We start from the raw sequence: 18,208 nt of genomic DNA on the forward strand, positions 1-18,208 counted from the left end.
TACTGGAGTGCTTCACACCTAAAGGCGCATTGGAGGAGTCGTTCAGGAAGGTACATGTTGGCGGAGTGTGGGAAAGGAGAGCCCTATCTTGCCTGGAGGTTGGCTGAGTCTCTGCCCTGGAGGACACGGTACAGAGGCAGGCACCTGAGTACACCACTGACTGTGAGTAAAGCTTTGGAACTACAAGCTCGAGTGTCCTCCATTCATTCTCGCACCAACACCACCAGCACTACTACATCTGGGTACCAGATCCTGCTCCCCCAGTGGTACCAACATCTACACTGCCCTGGGACTACAGCTCCGCCTGTGGGGAGCTTCACCTTCTTTACTGCACACACCATCAGTCCCAGTGGCTCTGCATGCAGTGTTGGCTTAACACCTGACTTGCCAAACACCACAGGTGGCGTCACGAACTATTCATATAAACCATTACATCAAACCACCATTACTTGGGCGCCCAGGGCCATGGACCGGGTCACTGCTGCTGTGACACATCCCCCTGACACCGGCCCGGTACCGAGTACCCCACAGCCCTGGGACGGGGGCGACCCACTGCACACGATGTGATGATTCACAAGTCTGCAGTCAAATACTCTGCTATTTTGGTGCTGTTGCTCCCGGAAAGCGACGTGATGTGTTTTGTCATGTAACGGCTGGAGGTCATTAATATTCCAACAAGGTCATTAATATTCCAACAGGGTGGATGCCTGATCTGATGAAACAGTAAATGCTGCAGCTGGCAAACAAAACAAGTCACGTCAGTCTTCTGGAACAGAGGCATCAACATCGCTGGAATGGAGCCACTACCGGAGGCGAGTATAGATTGTTGTTATTTTGATTAGGGTCCTGAAATGATTCAAATAGGATTGTCCTATAGTGGACAGCCCCTTTAAACTTTGATTACTTTTTTCATATTTGGAAGATCATTTAATTCAAAGTTTGGATGTATGGAAGACGTATACACCAGTGGGGTATGACAATGGGGGTCTCAGACACAAGACCTGCACATCGGCTTGTGGTCGTCATTGTCTGCACCTGGCGCATTACGATATATAATGAGATTTGCAGGTATCGGGCCCAACATATTTTGATAATCACATTAATTGAGATAAAGACCAAGTACACCCATTTTGAAGGAGAAAAAAAAATATAAAAATATGTGACCGATTATGTGCTGCTCTGATACCGCACCTCCCATCTCACTGTCATTTCATCTGGACGATTTGCTTCAATGAATAAAGTCTGGGGATTATTGTCAGGAGCTAAAACAAAAGAGAAACAGGAATTCAGCATTGTCAAGCCTTCATATCTATATCACAATACAAAAGCCGACTTCTTTTAGAGAGTTTTTAATTTCGGAACGGTGATTTCCTATACTGGTCTATCCAAGGTAGTGATGAGCGAACATGCTCAGATAAGGTGTTATCTGAGCATGCTCGGGTGCTAACCGAGTGTCTTTGCTGTGATCAAAAAATATGTTCGATCCTCACGGCTGCATGTCTCACGGCTATTCAACAGCCGCAATACATGCAGGGATTGCCTGTTTGTTAGGCATTTATTATAAATTTAGCATATTTTTGTACTGTCCTTGCCAAAGTTAACAAACCTTTTTGTCACGGGGTTACGGCGTCAGCATGGAGCCAGAAGACTGCAGTGTCTGATTGCTCCTACTCCGGCACTGAGAAGAAGCACTTTTCCTTCATTTTAAATGGGTTTATTTCTTCTGGCAGAACAGGGGTTAATCAGCCATGTTGGAAATCCCTGAGCTCACATTTGAGCTCGGTTAGCCACTTTCTTTCCCTTTTTTGCAGTATAATCTGGGCTCTGTTACTAATCCTTGTCAAAGCTATCTTTTGCTGCGTGGCTAATGGAGGGAGAGGAGCACATATGAGAAGAAGAGTTGAATGAGTTATTTGTGACTGTTGCTTGGTTTGTATGTGTGGTAATTCCTTATCCTTCTCTGTTCTTGTTTATTCCCCTACCTCCACACCCCGGTGCATTCCTGTTATTTGTGAGTGAATATTTTGTATGCCTGGAGTTTTTTGGCAACCCTTGTTTGTCAGGTTGGTGTACTCCCCCTCTTCCCTGGGTGGGCTAACTCAGGAGATAAGACAAGGGCGGAGGTCCTGGCATCTTCACCATCAGAAGTATCCCAGGGAACAGGGTGAACTAGGGCACTCCCTAGTGTTAGGGACAGGGAAGGAGCCCCTGGTCCCAGGTCACCCACTAGCTGTGTTGTGACATTTATGCTGTAGATTTTAGTCACTTTTCTAGCATGCATTATAGTAATTTTCCCACACTGTGATTGTCTACACCCTCTTAAAATTTCACTTGTCTGACACATGCTGTCCCTAGACACATGTCACCGTGGAGCCCTAGTCTCATGGCGCATCCTTTGGTTGGCCAGAACACCACCGATACCAAGAATGGTTCCCAAGTCCAGTTTGCAGTGTAGATGTGACAGCACATTTACGATCTCTTCTCATTATAGTGCATTTCATGGAATCATAGAATGTTAGAGTTTTAAGGGACCTCCAGGGTCATCTGGTCCAACCCCTTGCTCCATGCAGGATTCACTAAACCATCTCAGACAGATGTCTGTCCAGCCTCTGTTTGAAGACTTCCATTGAAGGAGAACTCACCACCTCTCATGGCAATTTATATATTTTTAATGCTTTTAAAAGTTTATTTCTATATTCAATCATACACAGGAGACACATAAGCACAAGGAAAATGATACATTTATACAATGATCAACTTTGTTTTTTCCATTTTTCTCCCCTACTTTTAAATCCGTCCTAGCCCCTACCCCACAAAGGACAGAGGAAAAGGAAAAAAACAAATAATAATTTATGCCTATTTTTCAAAGACCTTTTGCTGATACTTATTATCCCGGCTCTAAATATTGGAACCTAGAACTTACCCTGACCTGTTGTTTCCATGCATAAAAGAGGGTGTGCTAGAAGTTGTCCAGTTCTTAGCAATAATTACTAGTTTAGAAATAGTGAGTGCTCACAGGCTAAAATAACACAAAGTGGCAGCACAAAAGACAGTGATCCATTCTTGAGGTTGGTGCTCAACCATCAGATTATTATGACATGTCCATTAAATGAAGAGTAGCAAAATCTCTTGGACTGTTGCATTTAAAGGTTGTCCTCATAATACTATTTTCACAGTAGCGTAGCTACCGGGGGAGCAGAGGGGGTGGTGGCCCTGGGCCCCGCGCTCTGAGGGGACCCACCCGGAGCTACGCTACTGTAACTGTATCGGCGTGCGTAGCGCACCGATACAGTTACATTCTGTGGCAGAGCAGGGAGAATCGATCTCCCTGCTCTGTCGCTCGGCCGCTATGGGCCCCTAAGCAAGCGGGGGAGCCCGGTGCCAGCAGTGGGCCCCCAACTGTCATCGATCGCAGGTTTAGCTGCCGATACAGCTGACCTCCCATCATCCTCCTCTCGCTGACAGCAGGCGCGATGAGGTCACTGCCCGGCGCCCGCTGTAAGGAGATGAACGGGAGCAGTGACCAGCGCAGGAGCCGGGAGCAAGAGAGGTGAGTATTGGATTTATTATTTTTTTATGGGGGGTGCATTATACTACAGTCTGCATATAGGAGGGCTGCCTTATACTAGAGTCTGCCTATAGGGGATGGAGAGGCTGCCTTATACTACAGTCTGCCTATAGGGGATGGGGAGGATGCCTTATACTACTACAGGCTGCCTATAGGGGATGGAGAGGCGGCCTTATACTACAGTCTGCGTATAGGGGATGGGGGTTGCCTTATACTACAGTCTGCCTATAGGGGATGGGGAGGCTGCCTTATACTACAGTCTGCCTATAGGGGATGGGGAGGCTGCCTTATACTACAGTCTGCCTGCAGGGGATGGGGGGTTGCCTTATACTACAGTCTGCCTATAGGGGATGGGGAGGCTGCCTTATACTACAGTCTGCCTATAGGGGATGGGGAGGCTGCCTTATACTACAGTCTGCCTGCAGGGGATGGGGGGGTTGCCTTATACTACAGTCTGCCTATAGGGGATGGGGGTTGCCTTAGGCCTCTTTCACACATCAGGTTTTCGGCGTCAGGCGCGATCCGGCGCTTTTGACTAAAAACGGATCCGGCGAAATGCAATGACGGATCCGGTTTCCCCCCCATAGACTTGCATTAGAGCCGGATCGAGCCGGATGGCCATGCGTTTCATCCGATTTTCGCCGGATCCGGCAATGTGACGCGATCCGGCGTCTGGAAAAAACGGCTACTGTAACGTTTTTGTCTCCGGCGAAAAAGCCGGACATGCCGGATCCGGCGTGTCAGGCTTTTTCATACAATGAAAGCCTATGAGCGCCGCAATGCGCCGGATCCGGCGACAGCCGGATCCGGCGGCCGGATCCGGTTTCTTTGGTCTGAGCATGCTCAGTAGCTCTGCCCACAGGACATATATAAAAGCAAGACAATGGGACCCTCAGCCACACCCAACATGCCACCCAAGCCAAGAACCAGGAGCAGGAGAAGGCAGCAGACATCTGCAGCAGCAGCGCCATCAGCACCACCCCAAATGGAGCAGCATGCTGAACAACGGGAGGGGAGTCCAGCAGCAGATGAGAGACGGTAATTATCAAATCCCCCATTCCTCCAAACTAGGGCTATGGAATATCAAGATATTCATTGGCCCTTTGTTTCTCTTCAACAGCCGCCCAATAGATGCAGCAGCAGCAGCAGCAGCAGCAATGGCAGCAGCAGAAACACCACCCACAGCCATGGAGTCTGGCCATGAGGAAGACAGCACATCTTCTGGGAGCCCTCCCTCGCATCGTCAGCGTTTGACGGTAAGTTTTTATTTCCAAAATCCATCATCTCTGTAATATATGTCTATTCATTGCCTTTTATTTCAAAACAGGAATCACAAGATGAAGAGGAGCTCCCAGAAGAAGAAGGAAGGGGTGGACAGACACTTGGAGTGGGCTCACAATTGGTAAGTTTTTTGCATCAAACGCAGAAACACAACATCACACTACACACAACACATAGAAAACAATGTTCTGCAGACCACACACAGCAAACAAATGCCTACATCCAAAGACATAACATTTTTTGTTTTCTTCTCTAGTCTTCCCAATCTGGTGCTCGGCCAAGAGGTCCTCGCATTGCCTCCCAGGGTCGTCAGCGACAGCAACGCGGCGGTCACCAGCGTGTAAGTATAAATATTTTTGCTTTGTTTTTTTTGCACTTTTTATTTCATTTCTTTTGTGGAGGCTAATTATGTTATTTTTGTCTTTTTCTTTAACAGCCTTCACAGCGTGCTCCCGACTCTGACGGTGAGGATGGAGGGATTGATGTGGACCGCCTCATCGATCTCGTCAGAGAAAGGGAGCCGCTCTGGAATATGGCTGACCGCCGCCACGCTGACCTGATCGTTACCCGACGACTCTGGGAGGAAATCTGTTCGCTCCTTGTGGACCGCTGGGAGGACCTCGAAGCTCGGGCCCAGATTAAAGAGCGTAAGTATATACAGTACCGGTTGCTTGATTTAAACCAGTGTTTCCCGAACTCCAGTCCTCGTGGTCCCCACGGATCATGTGTTCAGGATTTCTATTTACTTTGGAAATCCTGAAAACATGACCCCTGGGGACCATGAGGACTGGAGTTTGGGAAACACTGATGTTGTATACTAACCACTTTGTCCTTTCTCGTTTCAGGGGAGAGAATTGTGAAGCGGTGGCGGTCTGTGAGGGATCGTTTCAAGAAGGAGTTCAATAAAGAGATGCGGGCCCCGAGTGGATCTGGAGGACGCAGGAGCAAGTACAAGTACGCACGAGCCCTGTCGTTCCTCCGGGAGACAATGCTCACCAGAAGGTAAATATTACACACCACATGTGACAAAAAAATGTTTAGATGTAACTTTTTTTTTTCAGCCAGGGCCATACCATGTCACTATTTTAATTGTTTTTTTTTCTCTTTATTCCACAGCACGGTGAGCAGCACTCGGGAGCCTGCACGATTGGACCCTTCTGAGGCGATCCCTGAGGAGACCGGCACCGAGGGACACTTCGACCGCCCCGGTACATCTGCACCTTCCCAGCCTTCCCACACATTCGACCCATCTGTCCCATCCACCAGCACAGGAGCATCGTGGCCGCCTACATTACATGAAGCTGCTGGTGAGGAGATCGCTTTCCCTTTACCCCACCCTTCTGCCCCTGCCACCTCTAGTACACCTGCGGGTACTGGGCGGCAGCGGCAGAGGGGTCAGGAAAAGACTTATGCACCAGAGTTCTTGCATCTGAATGCATCTTTCCAGAACTGTCTAAAAGTCTTGTCAGAGCAAATCTCCGCAGGCTATCAGCAGATCAACTCCAGCATTCTGGAGGTGAAGACACTTCTGCAAACCATGCATTCAGAAGCAAGATCTTCGCCAAACCACACCTTTTTCAGGTCTGTTGTGGAGCGCATGGCAACACTATCTCCTGCCCAGCAGATGCATGTAATGCATTCATGCCACGCTGCTCTCCAGCAAGTTACCTCCCAACCTCCTCCTCCCACCACAGTAGTTCCTCCACCTGCACCCCCTCCAGCCACTTTCCATCCTCCCCCTCCTATTACATCTACACCCCCTCCAGCCACTTTCCATCCTCCCCCTCCTATTACATCTACACCCCCTCCAGCCACTTTCCATCCTCCCCCTCCTATTACATACCATCCACCTCCCCAGCACCAGCAACCTCCCCAGCACCAGCAACCTCCCCTGCACCAGCAACCTCCCCAGCACCAGCAACCTCCCCAGCACCAGCAACCTCCCCAGTACCAGCAACCTCCCCAGTACCAGCAACCTCCCCAGTACCTGCAAACTCCCCAGTACCAGCAACCTCCCCAGTACCAGACATCTCCCCACTTCCAGCAACCTGCCCCGTACCAGACATCTCCCCACTTCCAGCAACCTGCCCCGTACCAGACATCTCCCCACTTCCAGCAACCTGCCCCGTACCAGACATCTCCCCACTTCCAGCAACCTGCCCCGTACCAGACATCTCCCCACTTCCAGCAACCTGCCCCGTACCAAACTCCTTCCCCATACAACTTGCCATCAACATCATCTGCTCCTACAGTCCCTGCCCAACCCTCCACTCCACCACCCACCACCTCTTCTGCTTCCCACATGTCCACCCATTCTGTAGTTTTTTCCACACCTTCACCTCTAACTGTTCCTTCCCCACCACGATCCCAGTCCTCTCTCCACACTCCCAGTGTCGAAGTGTCCCGCAGCCCCTCCAGCAGTATTTCCACCACACACTACACAGATTTATAATGTGTGTATTTAAATAAAAATGACCAGTTTTATGGTTTCAAAGCTTTATTAAACAAGTTTATTAAAATTTTAAAAAAGTTTACTAAAAAAAACATTTTTCAATAAAAGTTAAATTATTTTACACTGGTTGTCTGTCATTTCTTTCTGCGGAGAAAAAGGTTAAATACAGGGTATTTAAAAGGTGAAATGGTATTCAAAACTAGGTATATAACTGTGGGTAAATTTTAGCTTTTTGCCACAGTTGTGTTCCTGGTTGTGTTTGAAGCAAAGTATTTCACCTAAAAAGTTGTGTTTATTGTTGGTGATTTCCTAACAATGTACACAACTTTTGTTAAAAGGTGAAATACTTTGCATAAAACACAACCAGGTACACACCTGTGGCCTAAAGCTAAAAATAGAGACCATGACAAGATAGCCAACTTTGGTTGGCAAAGGTATATACTGTTGGTACAGAAGGTACACAAGTTTGGTTAGGGCACAAATCTTTCACACTCTGTCATCCTGCCAGTGTACTCTGCCTTGAGGTGACATAAAGTATAGTGCAAAATTGTCCCTCATTACTGAAACCGTCACAGAACTTCTAGTGGTAATGTCCTGGTAATCTTGCAAGGTGGTTTCTTCAAAGGTGTCCTCAATGGAAATGGGTTCCTTGCAGATAACAAAATTGTGGAGTACCACGCACGCTTTGATCACCTCGTCCACAGTTTCTGTCTTGAGGTTGATCGCAGTCAATAGGACCCGCCATTTGGCTGTCAGAATACCAAAGGTACATTCAACCATTCTTCTTGCTCTTGTGAGGCGGTAATTAAAAATGCGTTTTGGTCTTGTCAATCCTCTGCTAGAGTACGGTTTCAAAAGGTGTTCTGACAGCTGGAAGGCTTCATCCCCTACACAGACAAATGGCATAGGTGGACCAGATGTTTGCGGCAGCGGTCTAGGTGGTGGGAACTGGAAGGTGTTTCCATACAGTTTACGCCCCATGGCAGACAGTTTGAAAACTTGAGAGTCATTGGAGCGGCCATAGGCCCCAATATCAACCGCAATAAATTTGTATTCCGCGTCAGCGATGGCCATGAGGACAATTGAAAAATATTTCTTGTAATTGAAATATTCCGATCCTGATCCAGCTGGCTTTACAATGCGGATATGTTTCCCGTCCACAGCGCCCAAGCAGTTGGGAAACTGACATATCTGTTGAAACTTGTCAGCAATTTCAATCCACCTCTCTGTTGTGGGCTCTGGTAAAAACTCTTCAGCTAAGGAGTCCCACAGTGCACGGCATGTGTACTTCACAATTCCAGATATGGTGGAAATCCCGAGTCTGTACTGGAAATGCAGTGACGAAAGGGATTCTCCAGTTGCAAGAAATCTGTGGGGAATTAAAAAACAATCAATTAGTTTAAAATCACAGCATTACATACCAAAACTGAGCTATAACACTTGGAGATACAAACTACCACCAACAAGATTGCAGTGAAAGTGTGCTCTGATGCGATCACATCCAATAAATGTGGCTTACCTTAAAGTCACCATCAGACGCTCTGCGGGTGAAACAGAGAAGCGGCAATAGGTATCCGCTTTTCTTATGAGGTGTGCAATGCGCTCCACCAAGTAATCAAAATTCTCCATTTTCATCCTAACATATCCAAAAAATTTATCCTGGTTTCGTCGAAGGTCCATGCAGAGTGTAGAATAGACCCCACGCGTCATTCTCTTGGCTGTGATGGGGTGGATCCACAAACGTCGTCTACGATGCCTGATGCGCTGCTGTCTCGCTCTCTCCTTCTCCAGAACAATCACCCTCAAACGATTCGCCTCCGCTATAAAATCCGCCAAATTCTTCAAAATATTTCCAATGACAACATCCATCTTCGCCAGTAACTTGCTCTTCTCTCCAACCTGCACTTTCTCCTCGACAACCTGTCAAAGAAGGGCTGTAGGAACACTCTATATATAGTTTTCCAGTAGCCAATCCCGTTCGGAAGGCCACAAGGGTCAATTTTAAAAACCGGATCCGGCGTAATACGTCGAAAAATGGATAGAAAAACTGATGAACCGGATGAGACGGATCCGGTTTTGTCTGTCAAGAAAAAGACGGATCCGGCAGAAAACCGGATCCGTCACATCCGGTTTTACTAAACATTTGCCGGATCCGGCGTTCCGGCACGACGCCGGATCGCGCCTGACGCCGAAAACCTGATGTGTGAAAGTAGCCTTATACTACAGTCTGCCTATAGGGGGTGGGGAGGCAGCCTTATAGTACAGTCTGCCTATAGGGGATGGGGAGGCTGCCTTATACTACAGTCTGCGTATAGGGGATGGGGGTTGCCTTATACTACAGTCTGCCTATAGGGGATGGGGAGGCCGCCTTATACTACAGTCTGCCTATAGGGGATGGGGAGGCTGCCTTATACTACAGTCTGCCTGTAGGGGATGTGGGGTTGCCTTATACTACAGTCTGCCTATAGGGGAAAGGGAGGCTGCCTTATACTACAGTCTGCCTATAGGGGATGGGGGTCTGCCTTATACTACAATCTTCCTATAGGGAATGGGGAGGATGCCTTATGCTACTACAGTTTGCCTATAGGGAATGGGGGGTTGCCTTATACTACAGTCTGCCTATAGGGGATGGGGGGTGCTGCCTTTTACTACAGTCTGCCTATAGGGGATGGGGGGTGCTGCCTTATACTACAGTCTGCCTATAGGTGATGGGGGTCTGCCTTATACTACAGTCTGCCTATAGGGGATTGGGGGTGCTGCCTTTTACTACAGTCTGCCTATAGGGGATGGGGGGTGCTGCCTTATACTACAGTCTGCCTATAGGGGATGGGGGGCTGCCTTATACTACAGTCTGCCTATAGGGGATGGGGGGCTGCCTTATACTACAGTCTGTCTATAAGGTGGGTGCTGCCTTATACTACAGTCTGCCTATAGGGGATGGGGGTCTGCCTTATACAACAGTCTGCCTATAGGGGATGGGAGGATGCCTTTTACTACTACAGTCTGCCTATAGGGGATGGGGGGTGCTGCCTTATACTACAGTCTGCCTATAGGGGATGGGGGGGCTGCCTTATACTACAGTCTACCTATAGGGGATGGGGGTCTGCCTAATACTACAGTCTGCCTATAGGGGATGGGGGCTGCCTTATACTACAGTCTGCCTATAAGGGGGGTGCTGCCTTATATTACAGTCTGCCTATGGGGGAACTGCTGCCTTATATTGCAGTCTGCCTATAAGGGGGTGCTGCCTTATATTACAGTCTGCCTATGGGGAAGTGCTGCCTTACATTAGAGTCTGCTTATGGGGGGATGCAATATACTATTAAGTCTGCCTATGGGGGGGATGAATTATACTGTAGAGTCTGCCTATGGGGGCTGCATTATACTATATTGTGGACTATCTGGTGTATTACACTATATGGAGGCTATCTAGGGGGCCATCATACAATGTGGAGATTACAGTGAGGGGGGCCATCATACAGTGTTGGAACAATCATTGGGGCATACTAAGGGGTCAGTATGTATACAGTGGGGGGCATTAAACTGTATGTAGGGGAGCTGTACAGGGGGGAGACTCAGGACATTATTAAATGTAAAGTGGGCACTTATTGTTATAGGGGAACTCAGGTTACTGTGACTGTCAAACGGGGCACACACAGGGCAATATTACATTCTAGGGGACAAAATGTGGGCACTGTTTTCTAGGGTACTTGCACCCGGCATTACTATATTATAGAGGGATGCTTTCGAATTTAGAGGGCACACAGAACCACACAATAGGTGAAGTAATAGGGACACATATGGCAGCAGCGGCTCAACATTGGGGTATCAGTAGGATAAGGGTTTGTGCAGGTTGGGGATACATGGTGATGGGGCTGGAATATGAGAAGTGAAACGTGTCTTTGTTGTATTATCTGTAGCCGAGTCCTGGCTGGAGGAGTCGTCATGGCGGTCTGGGTCAGATGGAAAAGACGTGAAAAGAGAACGATTCCATCAGAAACAGCGTCAGCGGTAAGACACCAACTATAACTGTGCAGTAATCACTTATATGTTTTGTAGGACTGGTATTTACCACTGACCATATGGCGGTAATATCCATGTTGGTCTTTATATAGAGACTAATTTCAGTAACAGCGCGGTCATCTCCTATATCCACTATTAGGGTGCGTCACCGAGTTGAAATCAAAGTTACATGGTTAGGGGCCCACTCAGAAGTTTCGCCCCCCTGAAACAAAACCCTAGCTACGCCTCTGTATAATCTTCAGGAGCACTGTTGGACACAGACAGAAGGGTCCACTTGGCAAGAATAATATATGGGCCCATTGTAATCCAATAACTCATCATAATTCAAAATTCCACCTGATTTGGAAGTGGTATTGACCCCTTTACTTCTTGGGCCCCTGTGTGGCTGCACAGGTTGCACCAATGAAATTTCCATCTTTGTTCAGGAGCTCACTTCTCCCCTGCCTCTTAGCTTCCTGCTTGACGGGGGAACAGTGTGCTCCTGATGTTTGCAGTTGGAGCCAGAGGTATGGCTGAGCTGCTAACCCAAACTGTAGGCTCTTTGATGCTTCAAGCAGTAGTAGCTTTGCTTCTGGCATGGCTCTCCTTGTCTAGGAAACCAGCCATCTCTGATAGACTGCAGCGGTGTCTGGAGACCAAGGCAATGAGCAGTATACAATAGAATTAAAAATCACCCCCTTCTTAATATTTTTAACGAGAGGTAAAGTGCAGAGTTGCTTATTTTTCAACCATTTTTCAATTTTATCCATTTAAGAAGCTGAGAATAACCCTTTAATGTTGACCTGTGTAAAATGTTAACTGAAGCTGGACTTTCAGATAATGTATGGGTCACATAGAGGCCTATTATATGATCATTATATGATCGAGGTTACAGAAATTGCTAAATATATTATCCATAAGGTTACCTGCCGGCGGCGTGCCATAGCTTTCCAAGACGAGACTTACAGGACTGTTTCCTATTCCGTTCACAGCAAACACTCGGAATTGATAGTTAAAGTTAGGGGTGAGCGGCACATGGACTGTGGTGACATTTCCAGGAACTTTCCCTACATCTTCCCATTGTCCTGTCTCGTCTTTGCTTTTCATTGACTGGATGATAAAATCTAGGAAGATAACAATAATTTGGAAAGGATGAAAATTTAAAAGTGGTGTACAGATGTTTTTTTCTTCTCTTTGATATCTCTGTTTTTACGTGTCTCTACTACTTTACAAGTCCACCATCTTTGGGAAATCTTTGACTCTGTTCCATATTTTATTCCCTACTTCATCATATGTCTAAGTCCTGAAACTTTCACATACAGTCATGGCTAAAAGTGTTGGCGCCCTTGAAATTGTTCCAGAAAATGAAGTATTTCTCCCAGAAAATTATTGCAATTACACATGTTTTGTTATACACATTCTTATTTCCTTTGTGTATATTGGAACAACACAAAAAAAACAGAAAAAAGGCAAATTGGACATAATTTCTAACAAAACTTGAAAAATGGGCGGGACAAAATTGTTGTTACTCTCAGCTTATTATTTGGGTGCCCACCCTTTGGAATAAATAGCTGTAATCTATTGCTTCCTAGAAACAAGCTTCTTACACCTCTCAGCTGGAATTTTGGACCACTGTTCTTTTGCAAACTGCTCCAGGTCTCTCACACTGTATGTGAAGGCGCCTTCTACCAACAGCAATTTTAAGATTTCTCCACAGGTGTTCAATGGGATTTAGATCTGGACTCATTGCTGCCACTTCAGAACTCTCCAGTGCTTTGTTTCCATCCATTTCTGGTGGCTTCTTGAAGTATGTTTGGGGTCATTGTCCTGCTGGAAGACCCATGACCTAGGACAAAAACCCAGCTTTCTGACACTGGGCACTATATTGCAACCCAAATTCCTTTGGTAATCTTCAGATTTCATGATGCCTTGCACATAGTTAATTCATCCACTGCCAGAGGCAGCAAAACAACCCCAAAGTATTTTTGAACCTCCACCATATTTGAGTTCTCCTTTTTTTTCTGATTTCAGGTGTGATTTTCATATTGCCCACACCTGTTACTTGCCACGAGTGAATCTGAATGAGCATCACATGCTTGAAACAAACTTGTTTACCCACAATTTTGCAAAGGTGCCAACAATTTTGTCCGGCCCAGTTTTGTGTGAAATGATATCCAACTTGACTTTTGTGCTCTGTTTTTTTGTGTTGTTCCAATACATACAAAGGAAATAACAATGTGTATAACAATACTTTACAATAGATGGGAAAAGACAACCAAGCCGTCAGGAAAGAACAGATTTATAATAATAATGAACCTGAGGCTGAAGAAAATTTTTCAATATGCTTTGTTTTTTTATTATAGATAGCAGTCACACAATGCCCCAACGTTTCGGCCGCACTGGCCTTTTTCAAGGGTATCTTATCTAAATAAAACATAAAATTAACATCAAGTCACAAATTCTGGATTGTTAAACAAAAATAATAAATTGCTGACTGATATTTAATATATACAAATGTCCAAATAATAATATTCTGACATTCCATAAGGATGACGAGATTATAGACAAAAAATGGTATACATCATTGTAAATGGCCATCATACACGTTGTCCTGTCCTACCGCATGTTTCACCCTCAGGTTTGTATAACAAAACATGTGTAATTTCAATAATTTTCTGGGAGAAATACTTCATTTACTGGAACAATTTCAAGGGTGCCAACACTTTCAGCCATGACTGTATGTAACATTTTCAAAATACACTGCATCCTTGCTTTGAAAACTGCCTGTATGAAACCATTATAACTCTCATCACCCGCTGCTGGACTCTTCCTTGGCACTCATGCTTTGGTCAGTGACATGGGCATTGCCTGAACGGCACTGTGCAAGCCCGAGCAACCGTCCATTCACACTTGGGGATAAGTTGGTGCCTTATGAATAAAACAATATAACAAAAATAATAATAGTAACGTACCAGAAATGGGGCTGTTGTGACTGTCACCTGGTGTCCAGGACAATGTAACGCTACGGTCCTTCTTTTCGAAAAGCTGCACATTTTCAGGTGGCATTGGAACATCTATGGATAAAGAAATTCTTTATGAAATATGAACAATATGGATTACCTATTTATCATCTTTAAACTAAAGTTATTTAGTACTTAGCAAATACGACTGCCAAGTTGTTAACCCTCCTTGTGCTGCCATATTGTCCTTCTAAGAGGCACCAAATTTTTTTAGCAGCAAAACTTATGTGCATATGGAGGTACAGTGTGGGCTTGTAGCAAGCTATAGGCAACATATTACTTATTCGGACAATGTATCCATAATACGGCTGTTGACAAAGGGTCTGTCAGCACAAAGTGACTGTTCAAACCAAGCACAAGGGCTTGGTGCATACACCCTGGTGTGTCAAAAAAGTTCAGTGCACCTTCCAACTTGCTTGTTTTCCATGACTCTCCATCCTCCTCTTGTTCTATAAAGACAGAACTGTCAATCAAGGAAGAGGAGTGTGGAGGCAGATAGAAAACAAGTAGATGGGAAGATGAACTGAACTGTTGTGACCCACTAAGGTTGCACCCAGAACATGTGCTTGGTTTGAGCAGTCATTTCAAGCTAACAGATATCCAAAACATTTTTGCTGACAGACAAACAAATAGTAGAGAATGGGAACTGAACTGCTTGGCTGCGTCAAGGGTGTACCGGAGTGCCTGTGCTTGGTTTGAACAGTCATTTTGCTCTGATGGACTCCCTTTAAATGGATATTCTGATCTCAGACATTAATGGCATATATACATGATAATTTTTAAATGTAGATGAGGTGCGCAAAAGTGAGAGCGAGGCCTGGTGATGCAGGGAAGTGAGAGGTGGCCTCGTGGCTCACTTCACTCACTTCTATGGGAGTTCTGACAGTCACACATTACATTTTGGAGCTGGATACTGATATTACCTCGCACAGTCAGATGACTCTCAGCTTCCATAGAGTCCAGCCAAGTATTGCCAATGCACCTATAGGTTCCTCCATCTTCCCAGCTTACGTCATTTATAGACAAAGTATTTGATTTCACTTGTATTCTGTATTAAAGAGATAACACAAAGTGTAAAGTAACCGAAAACCAAGAGAAAATCTCTGACTTCACCAAAGACAATTATTATGGTGCTACAAAATGCATATATTAGAGGTGGCAAGACGGCCAACAGCTCTGTAATGACCAGGGTTTAAGAAGTTATCCACTACTTGGACTACTTCTTCTCATACCCCTCGTTTGCCCCCCATAAAATAATAAAGATTATCCTCCTCTCCCGTGCCGTTCCCACGGTGATGGCAGTCGCTCTCCCTGGGGCCCTTGTGCAGTGTTGTGACGTGTGACCCCGGCGCCCAATTAGCGCTGGCGTCACTGTCTCTGCCTTCGGACAAATCGAACATGAAGAGGAAGACCAAGATTAGCTGCAGCCCGGACTTCCTCTTCATGATCGATTTGTCCGAAGGCGGAGACAGTGACGCCAGTGCTGATTGTGCGCTGGCGTCATGTGTCACAACACCGCATCACAGCCTTAGGGAGAACGAGTGATGACATCGAGGAAACGGCGCCGGCACAGGAGGTGAGTATAGACTTTATTATTTTATGGGGGCCAAACATTTTGATCAAGAAGGGGTTGTTCTAGAAGGTTGATCAAGCAGGGATTCCTAAACAATCTATGGGCAGCATGTATCAGACTCTGGCTGTATGATCTCAGCCAGGTATATTTGACTCGGAAACACTACGGCATTTTAGAGAAAAACACACTTTAAAAGACTCAGGGGACTAAGCCGCACAAAAGGTTAGTCAGCCAGGTGGATCCCCGGGGCTTCTCCCCTCCTGCTGCCAGTGACTGACAGGTCTCTCCCTATGTGTGTGTCTACAGAGAGACGTGTCACTCAAGGAGAGTGGGCTTGTAGAAGCCGCCATGGTCCTGCCAGCCCAACTAGTCTCCTGTGCTGCTTTGTCTCTGGTAGGCTATAAAATATATGTTTCTCTGAAATGTTGCAGTGTTTCAGAGTCAAACATACCTGGCTGGGATCATACAACCAGTGTCTGATACAGGCGCTTTTCACAAAATTAGAATATCATCAAAAAGTTAATTTATTTCAGTTCTTCAATACAAAAAGTGAAATTCATATTATATAGAGTCATTACAAACAGAGTGATCTGTTTCAAGTATTTATTTCTGTTAATGTTGATGATTATGGCTTACAGCCAATGAAAACCCAAAAGTCATTATCTCAGTAATTTAGTATACTTTATAATACCAACTTGAAAAAATGATATTAAAATCCTGCAAAGGCTTCCTAAATGTTTAAAAAGGTCCCTTAGTCTGTTTCAGTAGGCTCCACAATCATGGGGAAGACTGCTGACTTGACAGATGTCCAGAAGGCAGGCATTGACACATTCCACAAGGAGGGTAAGTCACAAAAGGTCATTGCTATAGAAGCTAGCTGCTTACAGAGTGCTGTATCCAAGCATATTAATGGAAAGTTGAGTGGAAGGAAAAAAGTGTGGTAGAAAAAGGTGCAAATTTAGCATCCTAACAGCCATGTTTCTATTGAGCCATGCCTAAAAGCAAGAGGGGCTTCTGAACATTTACAGAAAATAATGTATTTGTAACACGCTACGGGACATTCATGGGTGGAACAGCGATAGGGTGGAAAATATCCTGTTAAATATCCAGATCGGATCAGACAGAGACCTACACTCTCACATAGACAAAAACGATTTTGAAGTTTCACCTATTAGGTTACAAATACCTTTTGTTGACTTTTCGGAGCTCCTGTCCATCTTTTAACCAGGTGATTCTCAAGGAAGAACACAGGTGGGGATCGCACTGAACGCGGCACGTCAATGTTATAGAGTGCCATCTCCTAATCCATGGATTCTCAGGGGACACGTAACCCTTTGTAGGCTCTAGTCCAGAAATATGTAGAGAAGATTACCGCATCACTCCATAAAGCAAATCACTGTGTAATCTTCAAGTAGTGAATGTGCCATACCTCGAAGTAAAAGGTTTGCTTGAAGTGAAGTCCTTCCTTTAGTGTTTGACACCTCACATGTGTATGAGCCAGCGTCCTCTGCTTTTAGATCCTGAATATGGAGGGTACTATTGGTGTCTATTATGTGCTGACCACTTTTCGGTTGGACTATTCTCTTGCCATGATACCTAATAGAAATACACTTTATTAAACAGAGATGTCCAAAAGTGATCTTTACTCATTCATGCAATATCAAAATATACATTATGATTTCCATGGTTCAATTGCTAAAATATACGGTATAATTATATTTCTGACTAGTCTCAAACATCAACAGCCAAAATTCCTTCTTATCTGCTCAGTGGTTAGCACTGTGCGATGGCTCAGTGATTAGCACTGCAGTGCTGGGGTCCTGGGGTTAAAACACACCAAAGTCACCACCTGCTAGAAGTTTGTATGTTCTCCCCGTGTTTGCGTGGCTTTCCTCCGGGTTCTCCAGTTTCCTCCCACATTCCAAAGATATACTGATAGGGAAATTAGGTTATGAGCCCCAGTAGGGATAGTGATGTTAATGTCTGTAATGTGATGTGGAATTAATGGCGCTATATAAGTGAGTAAAATAAATAAATCTTGCTTAGGATTCCCCGCTAATTTCGGTGGGATCGGCCAACATCTAATGTATATGGGGGACTCCCGATTCCTCGTCGATGGAAAATGTTCGGCACAGAGATAATTCTCTGAAAGAGGAGTCCGGGAGCAACTCTCGTAGAAAACACAGGAGCGCTCTGTCCACCATTTCTGTGCATGCGGGTGTTGGGAGAGACCTAATGTGTATGGCCAAGATAAGTTTCTCTGTTTCTAGGACCCCCTAGAAAATGTTATAGCTACAGGTGATCAGTCTGTG

The 18,208-nt window shown here is 45.6% G+C and overlaps 1 protein-coding gene across 5 annotated transcripts in view; it reads right to left on the reverse strand.

Moving 5' to 3' along the window:
* Positions 1 to 18,208, reverse strand: part of LOC141088303 (neural cell adhesion molecule L1-like protein) — a 189,091-nt gene that overhangs the window by 35,898 nt on the left and 134,985 nt on the right. For all 5 annotated transcript variants that reach the window (XM_073574331.1, XM_073574332.1, XM_073574330.1 and 2 more), the window contains exons 12-17: positions 17,326 to 17,492; positions 17,083 to 17,239; positions 15,247 to 15,371; positions 14,276 to 14,377; positions 12,230 to 12,427; positions 1,192 to 1,262 (exon numbers count right to left, since the gene is read on the reverse strand). In XM_073574331.1, the coding sequence (XP_073430432.1) occupies positions 1,192 to 1,262; positions 12,230 to 12,427; positions 14,276 to 14,377; positions 15,247 to 15,371; positions 17,083 to 17,239; positions 17,326 to 17,492 (820 nt within the window). The remainder of the gene's footprint in view (positions 1 to 1,191; positions 1,263 to 12,229; positions 12,428 to 14,275; positions 14,378 to 15,246; positions 15,372 to 17,082; positions 17,240 to 17,325; positions 17,493 to 18,208) is intronic.

The sequence above is a fragment of the Dendrobates tinctorius genome, unplaced genomic scaffold, assembly GCF_039654945.1.
Source record: "Dendrobates tinctorius isolate UK_male_01 unplaced genomic scaffold, ASM3965494v1 ptg000038l, whole genome shotgun sequence".
Classification (NCBI taxonomy): domain Eukaryota; kingdom Metazoa; phylum Chordata; class Amphibia; order Anura; family Dendrobatidae; genus Dendrobates; species Dendrobates tinctorius.